This window comes from Zosterops lateralis (genome assembly GCF_965231275.1).
Source record: "Zosterops lateralis genome assembly, chromosome: 6".
NCBI classification, from domain to species: domain Eukaryota; kingdom Metazoa; phylum Chordata; class Aves; order Passeriformes; family Zosteropidae; genus Zosterops; species Zosterops lateralis.
Window position 1 is genome coordinate 34258222 of NC_139761.1, and position 19002 is coordinate 34277223.

Sequence of the window (19002 nt, forward strand, 5' to 3'; positions counted from 1 at the left end):
AGTAGTGAGGGATTATAAAATCTGTACACAGGCTTTGTGGTTCATTCTCTGAAACAGAATAACATAGCTGCATAAGTGAGAATAGCATCCTGGATATAGACAAGTGACTTTAACTTTACCAATCCAGTGCTTCTTTGTCAACCCTGTTACTGAAAGTAACATTTCAAGCTTGGATGTGGTTACAAGAAGTTCTGCCTTTGCACGGCTTTTCTTTATTCTCCTTCCCTGAAGCCATTCCAGTTTACTGTGAGTTTTCTTTTTTAGGACTTATTATTTTTGGAAGGCATTCTGGAACATTTTGTGCATATGGTCCTCTGTAAAAGTGCTGTTGTACTGATTAAAGCTGAAAGTATGAAACCTAGCTTTTCTGTTGCAGTGCAGCAGGGGAAAAATGCTGAAATAATAGTTTCTAAAGGGAATACTTTTCCAAATAAAGGCGTTATCAGAAAACCCACAAACAACAAAAAAAAAAAAAAAAAAAAAAAACAAAAAAAAAAAACCAAAAACAAAACTGAAAAAGAGCAAGAGATGTGTTTTCCACAATCCCCCAGTTTCTAGTTCCTCCCATAGGTTGCATAGATGACAGTATGTTAAAAAAAAATCCTTTAAAGCAGACCCAGCACTTAAAAAAAACCCCAAACTGTTTTCTTTTCAGTCACTGTTGACATGATCCCACTGCTATAAGCATTTTTGTAATAGTGCAGAAATCTGCAGTGCATTGGAGTTGTGTGCATTAATCTAACTCTTCCCACTGCTCCTCTGCAGCTCTTTTTATCTTCTTACTGGTTCCTGGAAGTTCACAGCCTGCCTATAACTAACTTCTTCCTTATTTGGAAGGATAATTGGATTTTGATCTCTTATCTTCCTCTTACCAAGTAAAACAGAAAGTTTCCAGTGAAATTCTGACTTAAAAGAAAACATCTTAAAATCTGGGCAGCTAATGGTATTTAGGGCTTTCTCTTGAGCTTACCAAAGCAAGGAAAATTGGTGGGTTTTTTTGTTTTTTTTTTGTTTTTTTTTTTTTTTTTTTTTTTTTTTTTTTTTTTTTTTTTTTTGTTTTTTTTTGTTTTGTTTTTGTTTGTTTGTTTTGTTTTGTTTTGTTTTTTGTTTTTTTTTTTTTTTTTTTTTTTTAAGTAATACAATTCAAATCTTCCGTGAATGTATCAGACCTGGCATGACAACCACAGTACATGGAAATGGGGAAGGATTATCAAAATACTGAGACTGTTTCTAATGGTTTGTCTCTAATTCTGTTTCTGAAAGTATGAGTGCTATTTGCAAGAGTGAAAACTGAGCCCTGCTTGGCAGTTGTTAATCCACACTGACCGGGGCATTTCCATCATGCAATGGACAGTGAAAGGTACTGAATACCACCTCTTTTCCCCTTGGCAACCTTGCACCTCTTCTTTGTACACCTTGGAAAGTCTGTTCTTTCCTTGTTACTTACCTTTAAAAGGAATGTTGGAGTTGAAGCTGGTTTGGTCCCCTCAGGAGTATCCTTGAACCTGCTGTCCATTTCTCTGGGCTGCAGTAGGGAAGAAGCTCATATACAAAGGCTTGCACCCAGCATGGAAGGAGGAATAGCTGGAGGAAGTGCTCCCTGCAGTCAGCCCACAGAAAAACATGCTTGGCTAATCTCAGGATGGTTAGAGGAGCATCAGGTGAGAAAAGGAGGCAAACAAGGGAGAGGTGCAAAAGCATGATGTAGATACCAAAAGGACTTCACTGTGATAGGAAGGCCAGAGAGGAGGAAGCTGGGGGATAAGCTGTGCAAATTGGTGAATCTTGCAGGTTTATTCACTTGAGGTAGGAATATACCTTACAACTGGTATGACTTTACCAGTTGTAAGGTACTAGTTATTCAGTAGTGAAAAATCCAGTTCCCTGGCTTAAAGCTTGGGTGTGCCTCAGTGAGTCTGTGGAGAGTTAGGTACATGCCATTTATCAGAGATTAAAATGGAATTTCAGAGTTTAACCTGTCCAGCAGCCTTCTTTATGTGCAAACTCTAATGCTCCCTCTTAAAAATGAAAGTTGTGCATCAACAATTGTTGCTTTAGTGTGTTGGGATTTTTTTTTTTAATTTAACATTTTAAAATTTAAAGGAAGTGTTCTAGAAACCTTCATGGGAAAGAACAGGTAAAAGCTAAATCAAAACAATTATATGAAAGAAACAGCCAAATTTGAAGGTCATAGGCCAAGCCCTTGGCACAGCTGGGGAATGAGGAAGGAAATCCAACTATTCCGATTCCACTTCAGCAATAGGGTTGTTTGCAGTAGGGTGTGTGCTGATTCCAATGTCCAGAATAAGCAGCTTGGTCTATCCTAGTGATTCTTCTTTGTAGCAGGGAATATGTACAATTTGCCCATCTGCTTTATGCTGTGACTGTGCAATGCAGAAACCTGCCTTTTTATAATTCAAATATAAAAGTGTAAAATGAAGCCACCAAGCACATCATGTGGGTACTGGGCAGGAGGAGTGTTAGATGTTGTTTGGCTTTTCATATTTCCTCCTTTCCTCTTTCACCTTTTCCCATTATCCTGAATAACTGAGAGTTGGCTGTACTGAAAAGTCAGATGATTAAGATTTTTCTGAACTGCCTGCAGGTAACTTCAAAGGCTTTGATTTTTTCCTTTGTTCCTAACTTAAACTGAAGAGTGTAATTGAATTGTGATGCTAACCCTAAATGTTAAAAATACAATTCTGTTTTTAAAAGTTCTCAACTAAACTGGTTTAACCACAGAAAGTAAGTGGAATGTAGGATTTCTTTCCTCTGCTGTCACTTGGACTTGATTTTTCTGTATTTTTTTTTTTTAATTTAGCAACCAAGAGCATGGTTTTTTTGCTTTAAAGCTTAACTGCTCTTTGAAAGCAGGCAAAATAAGGATACAACAAAACCAGCAACTAAGGGTGAAGGTTAAATCCTCTGAACCACACTGCTTACATTAGATTCCACTTGCAGCATGACCATGAGGCAAGAACAATACTTGTGCTTAGCTTTTCAAAAGCTATGCTGTGCACACCCATCACTCATGCCACTGCTAAGATCTTTGCTGTGTGCATTCAAGAGTTAGCAAACAATGTCTGAGTATTATTGTATGAGGGGGAAATCATGTGGATAAAATAGAGATTTCTTAGGTGCATGAGGATTTTCTAATTTTCTTTTGTTAAGTTTCTAGTATGGTATTTAAAAGCAAGCCAGTAGCATTCCAAACATTCTGAACACTTCCCTAAATAAACTTTGAAGAATTCAGGTTGAAGACCTGTTTTCCAACAACGGCGACACAGGATGTAACTGTGCCACGCATTTTGAACAACTAGAGAGCTTCAGATTGTCCAGTCTCTGCTTGTCTAGAGCATGTCTTCAGCATATGGCCTTCCAAAGAATGCTTTTCCATGTGGACCTAGGAGTCCTTCTGTGACAAAATAAGAAAATTAAGTCATAATCCTGTGAAAATTTACACATGCTGATAAAAGGATCTTGGATCAAGGGATAGGAGTTGGCAGCTTCTGAAGGTCTGGAAGATAAATGGCAAAGGTCCCCAAAGAGCTTATCTTAAAGAGAGCTCCTGCTGTATATAAGTGGGTCATCTTTGAAAAGGGCTGCTGCTGGTGTAGGAGCAAGCAGGAAGTCTGGCCTGCATGGTTTCAGTGGAAGCTGATGTCTGCCTGAGTACTTCGTGTAGACACAAACTGGGCTGGCCATGCAACCAGGAGGACTCTTGGCTGAAGCGTCACTGGGAAACTTGCTTGATGCCAAGACTTGAAGAAAGACCTGAAGATGTCTGTAAGCTGTGAGCAATGGATACTTTTTCACTTGCTCATAGCCTCCCTAAGAGGGTATGTGGCTATTGACTTTGGCTATAGAGAATGGTTTATTTTCTTATCTTTATTTAGTAGGTGTTTTTCAAGGTTCACATTATAAAGAAAGCAAAAACCCCTCCACCTTTATTGAATGATATACTTTTAACAGAGAAAAATCTCCTCCACTCCTTACTGTATTTATGGGCACTGCTGCCTGTACTAAATATTATCTTTGAAAACATCTTTGTTTAAACTTAATCCTTACATAATCCTTCAGCCTGGGCTGTGGCATGTGAAATGGGTCTGAAATGTCCTTGCTCTTCATACTTGTGCTACTGTCAGCTGCTGCCTTATTGTTCTTAGTATTCATTAAAGAAACCAGCCCATTCCTTAGTGCTTTGTGTACACTTTGATTCTCCCAACCCCCTGAATTGTTAAGCTGTGCTCCTGGGAGTATGTCTCTGACAAATGTGTGTGATCTACACTGCACTCCAGCTAACTTCAGGCAGTGGAGGCCTGAGGAGTTGTTATGAAAGCTGCTTCCCCCTGAGCTGTAGGTATAAGGAGTGTGCTAAAACAACAGTCAGTTTTCAGAGAATTGAATGTCTGTCTAAATAACCTCCAAATCAGCTCTGCTCTGGGAAAAAGGGATAGTTTCTTATCTAGTCAGAATCCCTCTCTTCTAATTTTGCCAGGGAACAGTCAAGGCTGGGAACAAGTTTTGTAGCTTGGTTGAAGGCCAAAGGGAGGATCCTTGCAAATGGTACCTGTAACCCGTGTCTCCTAACAATCCTGAAGGGTTTATCTCTGCTGTCACCCCCTGAACGGGCCAGCTACCCCTGTGTCTCCTTCAAATCCACACCAAACTAAATCAGCTTAGTGGGATGTTGCTGTACATATAGCAGCATTCCTGGAGTGGCAGCCCTGGGCCTGTGCTAGACAGGATGCCTGGTAACCTTGAATTCAAATGACTTGGTAGCTAAAAAGAGGTGTGGGAAACCATGTCCAATTTTAAAAGAAAGGAGAAGAAACAGTGCTGTGCTTTGGAGCAATCTGCTAGTGAATCAAGAATAAGCAATTATTGATTCCCCCTGAAAATATTCTTCTTTTAAGTGTTTCTAACTTGTTTGCTGTTCAGTGACCAGAACTGGACTGCTGACTTCTAGGTGCTGTCTTTGGGGGAGGAAAATGCCTCTGGGGAAAGGTAGCACATCTCATGTGGCTCAGCAAATTTTGTGATAATTGCATGCCCTCTTCCTACCTCTCCTGGCTGCTGCTCCTGACATGCATTGTTGCAAGAGCAGGAAGGGCCACCTTTAAAAGATAACCTTGGCAATACATTCAGAGGCTCTTATACTAATGAGGCTTCATTAAATTGGAATAGGGAGGACAGAGCTTTCTTGGTCTAATCAGAAGGGTGCTTGTTGAAGATGGTGCATTGCTTTTCAGAGCTATAATTCTGTGTAGAGCAGTGACTCTTGGAGAGCATCTGTCTGTTGGCCTGGAGCATAGGCTGGCTTCTTCTGATTGAATATGAACTTAGATGCCATGCAGGAGGTCTGACTTGAGAGAACAGGGCAGATGTGCAGATTAACTGGCTTGGCTTTCTTCACATGGAGTATTTTCTTCATTCCATGGTCTAATTGTTGCTGAAGGTATTCTAGCAGGTGAGTGAAAGTATCCTTATTCCATTCTGCATGGTGGAAGTTTGCTGAACAAAGCATTGGCTCCTTATCAGTGGAATACGTGAGAAATCTATAGGATGTCCTGCAGGCATAGTAGGATAGATTCACTCCTCTCCCTCCCCTTCCAAATGAAGCAACAAACAAAGGGGGTAGACACAGAGTTTATTGTAGCAGCAGCTCCAATACACATGACACATTAAATGTCATCTTAAATTGACATTTCAAGGCAGAGTGTATGCTGACAAAGAGTTTTTCTTTGAGAGAGACTAAAAAGAAAAATCCAGATTTTTAAGGATAGCACTTGTGTGAACTATGTATGAGCATAGTAGTGACATGGAACTAAGGAAAACCTCTCTTTTCACTAGAATGGCTACCAGGTTTATTGATAAATCTGCATATTCCCTCTCATCATGCATCTACTGTTTTGCCTGAGTAATTGGAAATTTGAGTTGAGGCTGTTTGAGTCATTTGTTTCTCTAGTCCGTGCTGGTGTATTGCTTTAATCTCGGAAGTACTTAAGGATCTGAAGGTTCTGCCTTCCCCAGTAGTAAGGAGTGCTAACCTGGATGTCCTCTTTGTCCTCACGAGGTACAAAAGAGTACAATATCTGCCTCTGCACCTCTCAGATCTCTTTGAGATTATCCAGCAGTTTTGAATTTCCTTGGGAAACTTGGCCAAATAAAAAAAATCTAATAATCCCCCTTCAGTCTCCATATTCATTTAGCTGAAGAAGCTGTGGCTGAATGGGGGTTTCCTCAGAATTAAATGTATTCCTGTTGTCAGGTGTAAAAAGCCATTAATTTTTGGCAAATTTCTTTTCACCCTAGGGCTTCAGATGTGCAATGAATAGCAGGATATGAGTATTGAAATGTCTTTCCATGTGGGGTTTTTTTGGTTGTTTTTATTTTATTGGTTGATTTGTTTTTCCAGGATGTTTTTTGGTTGGTTGTTTTTTTTGTTTGTTGGTGTGTTTACCATTGGAGGCATTGCAGATTAAAACTATAGTAGGTTGGTGAAATATGTGTTCTGCTGAGTCTTCATTAAAAGTCAGGGTTCAGCTTTGTGCTTTCTGTTTCCCAGCTGTGCTTTGTGTGTTTGTGTACAAGGCTGTTTTCGCTGTGACAGTGCCTCATAGGCTGTGGGTGAATCCCTCAGTCCTCAGGTATGAGCAGTGTCACATCCTGCAATTTTAATTGCTGTGCTGTGTCCTGTCAGATCATTCTACCTGAGGTTTGCAGGTTGTTTTACATTCCTGCTCGTAAGTGTGCATTTGCCTGCCGGCTGACTGTCAGGATTGTTGTGCCTCTCCAGGTGGCTGAAGAAGCATTTGAGTGACTTATGCTAGCTGTCTAGTACAGTCTACTGTGTCTTTTGACCTTCTGAAAAGTAGTGGGGGTGTAGGAGGACTGGCTCTCTTGGAGAATTTTTGAAACGAAGCCTCCAGATGCTATGTCCTCTGAGGCTGTCTTGAAAGGAAAAGCTAAAATTAATTGTAAGTTAGGTAGTCTTCACATTTGAAACATCAGACAGTGAGTGAAAAGTTATGGTCTCTCTTCCTGTGTAGAAGATTGCTTTTTCTGCTCCTGTTACCTTGAGAACCGTGGATACTTATAAATGCTAGAACATGTAAAAGGTTTCTTTGTTTCTAACTTTCCCTCCTCCCTCTCCAGGTGTTGTAGGTGTTCGACTCAACACTTTTTCTTGCTTTGTCTGGTTTTTTTTTTTTTTAGATCAAGGTGCTCCTGATCAACCAGATCTTTCAGAAATTTTTTAAAAAGAAACCTTGGTGGGTAAAAGATGTGCCATGGAATGGTAGCATCAAAGAGCAACACAGGATCATCTCTTGCCTTGACTGGCCATGGGTTATTTCGTCTGCTAGTTATCTTTGGTTCCTTTATCTTGGAAGCACAGTCCACAGGTAAGTGAAACCTTTATATATGCTACAGGGAGGGGGAGGTTTATAAGTTTTGAAGTGGCTGTATATTTTTAGGTGAAAGCTGGTGATGGTTGATGTATTTGTGCACATCTCCCAGTACTCAGAGGAAAAATTCCATCACTATTTGTTGAGCAGAGTGTGAAGTGTGTGAACTGAATGAGTCTTGCATATTAGTAAATAAGTGCTTGTCCTTCATCTTCTAGTTTTGATTCCCATGAGTTTTTTCCCCCTCCATTCTTCACTGCAGCTGGGGACACTTGGGTCAACTCGAGAGCATGTTTTTGTTGAGAGTCTCATGTAGACAGTGTTATCTGTGTGCCCTGTAGCAACTGCTCATGTGAAGGGGTAGAAGCAGAGATTGTGTCCAACTGTTCTGTACAGCTGATGAATCTGTCCAGTGTTTCCTTGTATATTATGTTCTGACACCTTAACACCTGCTACCTGTACTCCTCTATTGGATCATCTTTTCAGCTTAAGTTTTCCCTCTCCCTCATCTCCTGATGTTTCTCAGATGGATGAGTGTTGTGAGTAGTGTAAATACCAGTGGAATGGGATGATATGAAAAATATCATCAGAGGTGGGAGATCTGCTTTTTAGAAATGAGTGGAAGAAGGAAATGTACTGGATACTCAGAAGGTAGTACGTGATGTGAATTATGTGCCTGATTACCCACTATACCCTGAAATATGTCTTTTTTTTCTTAGACCAGTCATGATCTAGTTTTGTCTGTAGAGAGATGTCTGGTCATAGGAGGCAGGAGATGGAAGGAGGAACTTTGTTTGCTCTTGGAAGAACTTTGAAGGAGTTAATCCTAAATAGACAGATTTGACTTGAGCAGCTGTTGTAATGTAGAGCATTAGCTTGCCTATGTAAAGAAAATCTCAGTTCTTGACATAATTCTAAAAAGTCCTATTTATTTGACATATCATGGCACCTGAGAATGTCATGTGGCCAACATTCCTCAGCATCAGTGTGGTAGAGCAGAATAAACATTAGCTGCCAGATGCACTCAGAGTTGAGGTGATCCTGTATGAAAAAGTCTGCTGGTGCTGAAAACTCCTGGAGAAGGAGTTGATTTCCTCTTACTATTCCTGGCTCTTTGAGTTGGAAGGAGGAGACTGCTGAAATCAGATATCTCAGGCTTATATGTCTTCCTGACCTGATTTTGGCCTTGTAGGTAATGAGGGAGTGGGGAAGACACCCTTTAGAGCATGACAGATTGTCATGAATAGTTAGTGACAGTGGGAAAAGGGACAAGATGTTTTTGGATCTGGGCTGTCCATGTTTTTTTTCCAGCCTTGCTGTTGTTGGTGATAGTTGTCACTGCCTCATTTCAGATAGGCCTGTCAAATATGCTTCCCAGCCTGGGGCACCATTGCCATCTGAAACTCAGCATTGCAGCACCTTCAAATGAGACTGCAATCAGTATGCAAATGCCTTGTGCTGCACTGGCTGGGCTGCTGGATAGGGAAAAGCTGCCACAATACTGGCAATCCTTTTTAATATTATTTTATGAAACATCCAATCACATTACAAAAGCACTAGTTAGGCATGCCAGAAGACCCGAGAGTGAATCTGCATTGTGTTTCCCTTTCTGTGTTCTTTTTGCTTCAAGATCTGAAACCAGTTGTGGTGAACTGATCAAGGCAGATCATCAGCTAAACAGGATTATAGTGGCTTGGCAGGAGCCATTTCCTGCAGGGGAAGTGAGAAAACAGAGGGGAGCCAGGATCATAGCAGAGGGCAAGACGTGCAGGGGAAGTCCTGGGGAAGGTCTCACTGAGGAGCGCTTCCACATAAGGCTTTTCCTGAGACTGGGATGTAGCAACCCAAAAGCCAATTGCTGGGAGGGATGGGGCTGCTCAGTGATGCGTCATGGGCCCAGGGAGCTGCACCTGCAGCAGTGTGCCAGCCATGAGCAACATTAATGAGCAAGTCAGCTGAGGAGCAGAGAGCCAGATGGAGAAACAAAGAGTACTGGTGAGGCACGTGGAAAATCATCTTTCCCTCATCTTTGTCCCCCAACCACCTCACCATCCTCACTTTATTACTTTGCATAGCAAAGTCATTCAGAGCAAGCAGAGCAAAGCGATGTTAACATCAAGCAAGAGGCTGTATTAAATCTCATGGTGGTAATGCTTATCTTGAATGTGGAGCCAGTGTAACAAACTCAAAACTGTTACAAAAGCTGAAGAATGTTCTCATAAAAAGACAAGCATGGGGACAATGCCTGGCTCAGCCCTGAGTGAAAAAGCAGAACTTGTGATTCATATGTATAAAACCATATGAGGTATATTGTATGGCAATCATTTTACTGCTTAGAAATTCTATTGCTTAAGTTCCAGGAAGCTTAGAGATATATTCATGATCTGGGCAGGAAGATGTTCTCTTTGCCATGTGGTTAATGCAGAGAGCAGACTCATTTTCAGTCAGCAAGCATCTGCTCTGTCTTCTGGTAATAAATCGATTTTATTTATGCATGGATTTTTAAGAAAAATCCTCAGCACTTTGTCTCAAGCAATCTATCTAAATATCCTCGAGTGCCATGAGATGAATATAAGTTGCTTAGTCACTAAGCATACTGCAGAATTTGGGGAAACTGTTCCCTAACCGCTGCACATATTTAAATACGAAACAAATGCAGTGCTTGGTAATGGGCAAGCAGTGAAGCTGTGTCATAAGAGGAGGATTTACAGAAACTTGAGTGCTGCTCAGAAATATTTTTTGAGCTTTATCACTGTTGTAGCATTTTTCCTTGTCTGGCAAGTTCTCCAAGATTAGTTGCAGGAAATAATGAAGGAATGAGCAGGCAAGGAGATTTGAAAAGCTCCTCTGTAATACTGTTCTTCATCTCTCTTTTCTGGTTTTTTGAGGGTTCAACTGGAATGTTGCTCAGAGCCAGGATGGTTAGTAGATAGAGGTGGGGAATTTTTGAAGCATTGGAGAGGAGCAATGACAACCTTTTTATCTGCATTTCCACAGAAAATTGCTTCTCCATTTTTTCTTTGTTGCTGCGATTTTTGTAATTTTTCCTCCTCTCCCTCCCATCTCTGTCCCTTAAGGCCCTGTATTTATATCTCATTCACAATGGTCCTCTTGCCTGGCCAGGCTATTTTTGGAAGAATGACAGTGGATAAGATTAAGTTGTTCATTAAATTTTAACATTTAGTCTGTAAAATATTAGGAAAGCTTCCTATGATTTATGTTCCAAATGTGTAATCTCTCTTGGATTCATGACTGGCACTGTCAGAAACCTATCAAAACAGGTTGGGCCTTTCATTATTGGTAATATCATCACCTGATCCCGGGAAATGCAAGTAAATGTCTTGGTAAAAGTATTAAACATCCTGAATTAAGCAAATACCAATGTCCATAAAGGAGGGAGTTTAAATATTTAATCTTTAAAAATTAATAGTAATGCAGGCTCGGTGAGTGCAAGTCCATTTAGATTTAGACGCAATCTGATTTTTGTTGACTGCACGTGCAAAATGCTATAAAGTTAGCTCTTTAATTTTTAGGATTGCCATTAAAGTGATAAATTGAGCTTGAATAAACTCAAATGACTTCATTCTTGTGTGTTGTTTCTGACGCAAATGCAGCCAATCTGCTGCTTGCTGCTCTAAGGTCTTTTCAGTGCCAAGGTTATTCTGCACAGAAGCTCTTGGATACCACTGGCATTTGTTTGCAATGCACAGAGCAGCTTGTTAGAGCACACTCCACTCATTGAGCAGATTCAGACTTGTTCCTATTCTTTGGGAATTTCTGTGGAGCAGAGGTTTCCTTTGTCTCTGGTTATGCAGCTGAAAGGAAGGGGTTTATACAGCTAGGGATGAATTCAATGGCCATGAAAACAAGGACACTATAGCACTGGATGGCCAGACAGAAATATGGAAATATGCGTGAACAGATGATCTTGATTCTAACCTTTATGCTTCATGTAAGTGTGGGTTTGGAGAAATTAGTGTCAGCCCCAAAGCAGTATCGCCTTCTTCTTGGAGAAAAGGGGGGAGCATTTTCAGGAGCAATTCTTCTTTCCAGTCCTTTTGTAGAACTTAATAAGAGCAGAGTGGTATGGAAGAGCATGGTGAGAAGCTGCAGAATAATGGGCAGGCTGCAAAGGTGGCTAAGAAGCAGATGCAGATAGGCTCAGAATTAGACTATTCATATAATAATAATAATATTCACACTGCTACACACACTGACCCAGGCAGTGTAACTTAAGTAAATGCCTTGAAGGAAGTAACAAGGATCTCAAGAAGCCACATAACTTGTTTAATTTTAATGAGTTCCGGTGGGCGAAGAATGAATTAAAGCTTTGTGATGTTTAGCTAACTGCTGGATTAAACCATGATAGCATAATAATAATAATCCTGAATTTTCCTTTTGTCTGTCCTAGGTTGGCTAAGCAAATCCAAAGGACCTGCATGTGAGTAAATTTACATTGACTGCTGTGCTATGAGAAATGGGTGTGATATTTTACTGGTTCATATAAGTGTCCCTGAGCTAGGATTCCCATTATACTTTTTGTTGTGTTGGATAGGCTTGAGATTCATCTCTATTTTCATTTTTGACCCTTGGATTTGGGAATGACAATTGCCCTCAGTTTGAGAGTGTGAGATCCCTTTCACTGTGCTTGGAAGAGATCCTTGTGCCTTCTACAGAATTTAACTTTAAATGACTCAAGAAAACAACAAATCAGAATATTTCATTAAATGCAGAGACACACTGCTTGTGAGAGTTTTGCAAGGCTGACAGAGAATTAAGAGGACAGGGAGAACAGGCTGAGGTAAAAAAAAATCTTTCAGTTCCTTTAATCAAGAGAAGTGAACATCTTAACATGATTATATATTCCATTGGATACTCCTGTTTTTCATTTCATGTGCTTAGAAAAAGTCAAAAGTCTTTCCAGTGGCCGTGTTATGGATGCATGCAACTTTGGAAGGAGTTGGGAGGCATATTTGGTTTCCTCATCTCTTCTAAATATACAGAATAAAATTTTCTGTACTTTTTTGTTAAACTCTGAAATATGTTTTGTTTAGTCTGATCTTTCTCCCTCCTCTGAGAAAAACAAAAACACCCCACAGGAGCAAAATCTGAGAGGAATGGGTTATTGAACAATTTAAAGGTGTGGGAGGGGAATTTTACCACCTACCAAATTTTGGTCTTCAGAAAGTGGGGGTGAAGAGAAGTCTTGTTGGGATCATCTGACTCCTGTATTTTTATTTAATGCCTGAATATTGCTCCTGGCAAGAAGAGTGATATCATACACACAGTATTAAGGGGCTTTAAATTCTTGGCTATGGTTGCTAGCAGGAAAATCAGCTGTTTTAGGAAAAACTTCAAGAGTTGTCTGGTCCAATTCATTGTAGCTTCTTGGATTAGAATGCAAAAAATGGAAACTGGTAGGAGTTTCATTGTAGAGGGAAGCAGGAGAGGTGCAAAGTGTCATTTGTTCTTCAGGAGAAACTAGTTGTGAACTACAATCCAGGTTCTGACTCATCACCTTCCTGGTGTTCTTGAGACTGCTGCCTGCTAGGCTGAAGATACAGATTTCTCTGTCCCTTCTTATTTTCACTCAGTCCTTTCCTTTTTATTTGTTAGAGTCAATCATTTGGGAAGAATTTGAGTTTTTCCCTAGTATTACAGGAAAAGTCCTGACCGTGGAATAGAAGAAAACTTTCTTGTTTATTGCCTTGTCCCAATTCCTTTCTTGCTTCTGTCCCTTTTGAATCCTAAACTGGTTCCCAGTGCAGCTGAGGAACTATTTTTTTAGAATATGTGGAATATTTTTCATCTGCGCAACCTGTGTCTGCCATTGCTTCTCCAGCCCTTATGTTTAACCGAAGTACCACAAGTAGTTACCACTTCCTGTTCATGCTGCCAGCCGATAGTGATTCTGCTGTGGGGATGGCAGAGCAGGAAGTACATTTGCTGTGGAACTATGGCAAACTTCAGTCTGGGCTAGTACTGCAAGAACTGCTGGAATAGCTGGTGTGTAAAGCTGTGGATATGATCTCAGCATGCTGACGTGGGTGTAATAAGGAAGAAACAAGTGATAGGGCAAGGCCTGTAGATTGCGGAGTCTTCAGCTTTTGTGGCTGAATCTGTCAAGGCTCTGCTAAACCTGGGAATCTGTGTCTAGATGAGGACTGCTAAAACACTGCTGATAACAAGCTGCCAATAGTCAGAAGTGAAGATAGTACTAAAGGCCCTTGAACAGCAAGCTCAGAAATGTTCATACCTTTGTGAAAGTAATTGGGACAGGATTATGGCATTGTCACAAGAGGTTGTACCTGCTTATCTGGGTGTGAAAACGGTCTGCGTGTAAAAACACATTTTCCTTTTAATGAACTGAAACCTCTGGGGAATGTTCATCTTCCCCTGCAAACAGGAGTTCCCGAGGCTCTGCTTCTGCAAAGTGTTGCATTGGAGTTGGAGGACTGCTTCCAGATGTTAAAGGGATTTGAAGTAACCTCTTAGGTGTGGGATTGCATAGATGAGTTACCAGATGTGCTAGGTGGATTGGGCTGGAGTGGGCATGTTGCTAAACTGTTGAAGAGTAAAATGAGCTTTTGGCCCAGCCTAGTACAGTGATCCTTTAATTATGGAAAGGGGAGGGGACCTTCTGGATTTCTTGTACTGAGAAAACTTCCTAATCTCAAGAGGTTGTGGGGATGCTCCTTCATTGCTTGTGTACCTTGGTATGGCTGGTGCTGGATGGAGATACCTCCTGTGTTCCTTCTCTATGGGTCCAATGCTGTGAATGCAAAAATTGGTGTGTTTCTCCATCTGGCATAGTAAGAAGCATTTCAGTGGGAGCAAAAGCCAAAGAATTGAACAGTAGGGTAACAAAAGAGCATCTTGAAATCCTGTGGGCTCAGCATTTTAAGTCTAGCCAGTCATCTTAATTCAACTGGGAAAATATTTATTGTTGGAGAGCAAAAAAACACTATTGCTGCTGCTTTTGAGATATATATTTTTCTTTGTCAGTAAAGGGAAAAATATGTCCTACTTGAAAAATGTTGCCTTGCTGTAGAGTGAGATAAGCACCTCTGGTGGATGTTGTCTTGAGTTTTCAGCCCACAGACAGGGAAGAAACATGGTACACTTTGACACATGCAGAGTCATAATTAAAAAGTCAAATGCTGCTGCATTTCAGGCTAGAAATAACATTTTCTGTGTCCCGAGAAAAAGACCAATATGGTGTGGAAGGAATTTTGTGTCAAACATATCCTTAGACACTCATAAAACTGTCCAGAAAGAGAACAAAACTTTTTTGTGCTCTTACCAATGTTGGAAGGCAAATGGAGATTTGTAGGAAAGTGGTAGAAGAGATTGAACGTGAATAAGGATCAGTAGAGAATAAGATTCTAGGAAGGAGAGGAGGGGGACAGGAGTGCAGCAGAACAGCAGGGTGCCTGTTTCTAGAGGTAGAGTTGTGAAAAAGATCCTAGTGGTTTATAAAGCAAATTAATGGCTTTGGTGGTTAAATAGTGCAAGTCCTAAAAGAGGGTTGTGTTTTACTTATGCAGGTAGATTAGAACAGTTGAGAATAGTATGGCCTTTGGAGCGAGAACTCTAGTACAAAAATATATGTGTTTATTTTTTAAGGGTTAGGTAAGAGTGTCTTAATGCAGGAGGATACATTTTAAACATCAGTGTTTTGAAGCTTTTCTGCAGGCAACAAGACTTGTGAGACACTGATAGAGAGTAAGAGTGTAGAGAAACTGTTTTTGTAAAGATAAACCTATTAAAGCTGCCTAACCCTAGATCCCTGTCAACACTCCTTGTCAATGGTGATCCCTTCCAGGTGGGATCTGTATATCACTGTAAGCGTGGAATGAAATTATATTAGAGTGGATAAATGACTTCTAGTGCTGTCTTTATTCTGGACCACCAATATTCTGGAGACTTAACCTCCAGGAGACTTAGGTGATACTGCAGAGGCCTTTAGTAATGTGCTTCTGGTGTGTCACACAAAACTCACAGCTATTGATATATTTCTATCATGGAGGAGAGAAATGTGGATTTCTAACAGTTTCCTTGTACCCATCCCTCTTGTAACTTCAGAGCAGCTATCTTTGAAACTCAGAGCCCTGGGGATGCTCCTGCTGTGTAACCTGTCTCCAGTAGTTCAAGTTTTGGGCCTGCAGGTGTGCTTTTTTAAAAGGACCCATGCTGTACAAGTTGTGCTAAGCCATGCTTTGTGCTGTAGCACATCTTCTCTTTTGCACAGGAAAAGTGTGTAAAGTATCTGTAATGCTCTGTAGTGTCCTAAAGCTAGTACTTCCCTTCTGTCACTGGTTTTGCTTTCCCTAGCAAAACTAACAATTGAATGCACCTGGAGAACAACCTTCAGGTTTCACTGTAAACATTTTATTTGATGTAAATGACTTAGGTTGTAAGATACTAAGAAAAGATAAAAGCTTTATCATTTGCCTGTTTGGGTTCAGCTGTCACTTTTCTCTCAAAGGAAATGACTAATTTTTCATATGTAAGCTGAGAAATTTGAGTATAATCACAAGCTGCAATGAGTATGCCTTTAAGAGCAAGTCTTAGTGAAACCCACGAAGGTGACAAGTTTGTTTTTTACACTTTTAGTGTTTTAGACCTCCAGTTCTTTGCCTTTCTCAGCAAACTAGTCTTGCTGCAAAGGTTACTGCCATTATCCCAAAGCAGGCTTGACCTTTGAGCCTTCTCACTTTGAATCTCTTTATTTGCATTTACTTCTCAAATATTTAAATGTTTTCTTTAAGTTGACAGTTTGTGCTTTGATGGTGATTGTTTCCTCCATGGCATTTAGTAAACTGGACTCCACTTTTGGAACAGTTGAGGGGATATGTGCAGTGCTGGGAGAGCTGAACAATCTGTTGGTACAAGATCTACGTACATTTTTGTCACTGGAGCAGTAGTGAAACACCCAGAGGCAGATGCCAAGACTGGCAGCCAGGCCCTGTTAGTGCACTTGTGCTGTGTGGGAGAGGAGGCCAGATCACTGACTGCTGGTGTAAAGCCATGCCTCTGGTGGGCAAACACACTGAAAGTGCAGTGTGGGGGCTGTGCTGAAAGAGGTTAGCTCCTGTGAGAAGTTCTGCCTCCCTGCCTCCTCTTAGCAACCTGGAGAACTGACTGCCTTTTGGCACATGCCTCTGGCTGTGGAGACTCCTCAGGGCTGGAGCACCTTTTCAGAGAACTGGATTATTTTTTGTTTGTTTGTTTTGTCGGGTTTTGGTTTGGGGTTTTTTGGGCTGATTTGTTTGGTTTTTTGTTGTATATTTTTCTTGTCAGTATTGCCTTGGTCATGTTTGGTCCCACTTTAACCATGTCTTTCCAGTCATGACCTGATCCTATGTATGAGTTGAGTCCTTAGGCAGGCAGTGGTATCACTGCATGGGGGAAAAGGAGCATTGCAGCCTGTCATCTGAGACACAGGTAGGGTTGATTTTAGCATCCTTGATTCTTGCTGTTAGTAAAACAAAAAGGGATTGGTATAAGCTGCTAACTAGGAGTGTTATGAAGAGATGCATTCTCTGACTACAGTCAAGGTGAGCAAATTCATAGCTATTTTACTGCATACCTCTGGCCAGTTATCTGAGGCAGGTCAGGAGTATTTCATGCTTGGCTGCATTGGATGCCATGGAGGGATTTGAGAGGATGAAAATTAATGTCTGTTCTACCTCCTCTGACAGCAGGAAAGCATCTTATCGTTAAGTCTGTTTCCATCCACTCAACTCTTGACTTAATTAGTTGCTTCAGATGGAGAAATTTTTTCTCCTGACTTTTAGTAGCACCAAGGGAGGGTGCCTGCAGAATCTGAGCTTTTGTGGTTTTATTTCCAAAAAGCTGCCACTGAACCCAGGGTTTCAAAGCTGCTTGCTAGCATTCACTGTGCACAAATGAAACCAAACACAATGGTCTGTCACCTTTCTTCTTTCTGTGGCAGTAGAGGCTGGCCTCCTCATTAAATGCAGATACTTCTCTATAGGTAAGAGTTAAAACACTTAAGCTGGAGTGGTTTGAGGGGCTATTACATATTATTTCATAGACTTGTAGGATATGCTGAGTTGGAAAGGATTCATAAAGAGCATTAAGTCCAACTCCTGGCCCTGCACAGAACACCTCAAGAATCCCACCATGTGCCTGAGAGCATTGTCTGGATACTTCTTGAACTCTGTCAGGCTTGGTGCTGTGACCACCTCACTGGGGAGCCTGTTCCAGTGCCCAAACATCCTCTTGAAAAACCTTTTCCTGATATCCAACCTAAACCTCCCCTCTCACAACTTCATTTTCTCAAATCCTGTCACTGGTCATGAGAGTGACAAGATTGGTGTCTGCACCTCCATTTCCTCTCATGAGGATGCTGAACACCACAAAGAGGTCTCCCCTCAGTCTCCTGCAGGCTGAGCAGACTCAGTGACCTCAGCTGATCCTCCAGACCCTTCACTATCCTTGTGGCCCTTCTTTGGACATCCTCTAATAGCTTAATATCTTTTTCATATTGTGGTGCCCAAAATTGTTCCCAGCACTCAAGGTGAGGCCACAGCAGTGCAGAGCAGAGCAGCACAATTGCCTGCTTTGACCAGCTTTGGCTGTGGGGTTAGGGTAGCTTCACCCACGGTCATGGTGAAGTGGGAATTGCTGTAAATGCAGCAGTGTTTGTGAATGGCGAATGTTTCAGTCTGTAGTTTGCTTTTCCAGTTAACCTATATTCCACTTGGTGTGAAACTTAGATTGATATACTTCTCAGGCATTGTGGTCATGATCTCTTTTTTCATATAGTGGAAGATGGTAGGAAGTGGTAAGTTACAGGAAACACTTTTGCAGTAAATCCTGTAGTATTTACAACAGAATCATCACTATAAGTTGATTTGCCCTGCCCTGACTGGCACCAGAGATAACGAAAACTGAATTGAAAACAAAACTAGAAAGCCCTCTGGTAACAATCTGTCAATTCTTAAATATCATGTGATGGTAAGATGAAACTTGCGGTGCTTGGTGTGGTCTCTAATCTCATCACAGCAAATAGTTCCACTTGCTTTTGCTGGGGAAGTTGACTGTTCTGTCCCTTTGGAGTAGCTTTTTCCATGGGAGGAATTTCTTCCCAAGGCTGAGCTGTTCCCCAGGTGGAAGTATAGATGTATTTATGTTGATTAATTTCTTTGAGCCGTGCTCTCCTCATGGTATGTGGTGTGCCCAGTTTAATGACCAGCTGTAATGATTTTTACTATTGTACAGTTGTTTAGCATTAGCAAGAGAGCAGTCGGGGACCTTTTGCTTTGTCTTGTTTCAAGTCTTCCCCGAGCCCATCTTGTCCTGGCATGTGTGTTCAGAGACCACAAGGCTGCAGCACACGGCTGCTGTGCCCCCGGCCTGCATGCGTGAATTCATCAGCTTGATCTTTGCCCCCCTGCTCCTCGGGAGGGTCGGATGGCAGCTGCAGCTCCTGTCAAGCATGATGCCGGGTGGGCAGCTTTGGGGAGGGGAGTTACAAAAGGCTCGGTTTAAATCATCTGTGTAAGGGCACAGCAGAGGCTCTGTCACTCAGGCCCCATGCTTGTCTTCTGGTGCTATGGTTGTA

At 41.3% G+C, this 19002-nt stretch overlaps 1 protein-coding gene across 4 annotated transcripts in view; it reads left to right on the plus strand.

Moving 5' to 3' along the window:
* Window positions 1-19002, plus strand: part of SUSD6 (sushi domain containing 6) — a 92386-nt gene that overhangs the window by 38002 nt on the left and 35382 nt on the right. For all 4 annotated transcript variants that reach the window (XM_083862940.1, XM_083862941.1, XM_083862942.1 and 1 more), the window contains 2 exons: window positions 7219-7406; window positions 11821-11850. In XM_083862940.1, the coding sequence (XP_083719066.1) occupies window positions 7286-7406; window positions 11821-11850 (151 nt within the window). In that variant the 5' untranslated portion in view covers window positions 7219-7285. The remainder of the gene's footprint in view (window positions 1-7218; window positions 7407-11820; window positions 11851-19002) is intronic.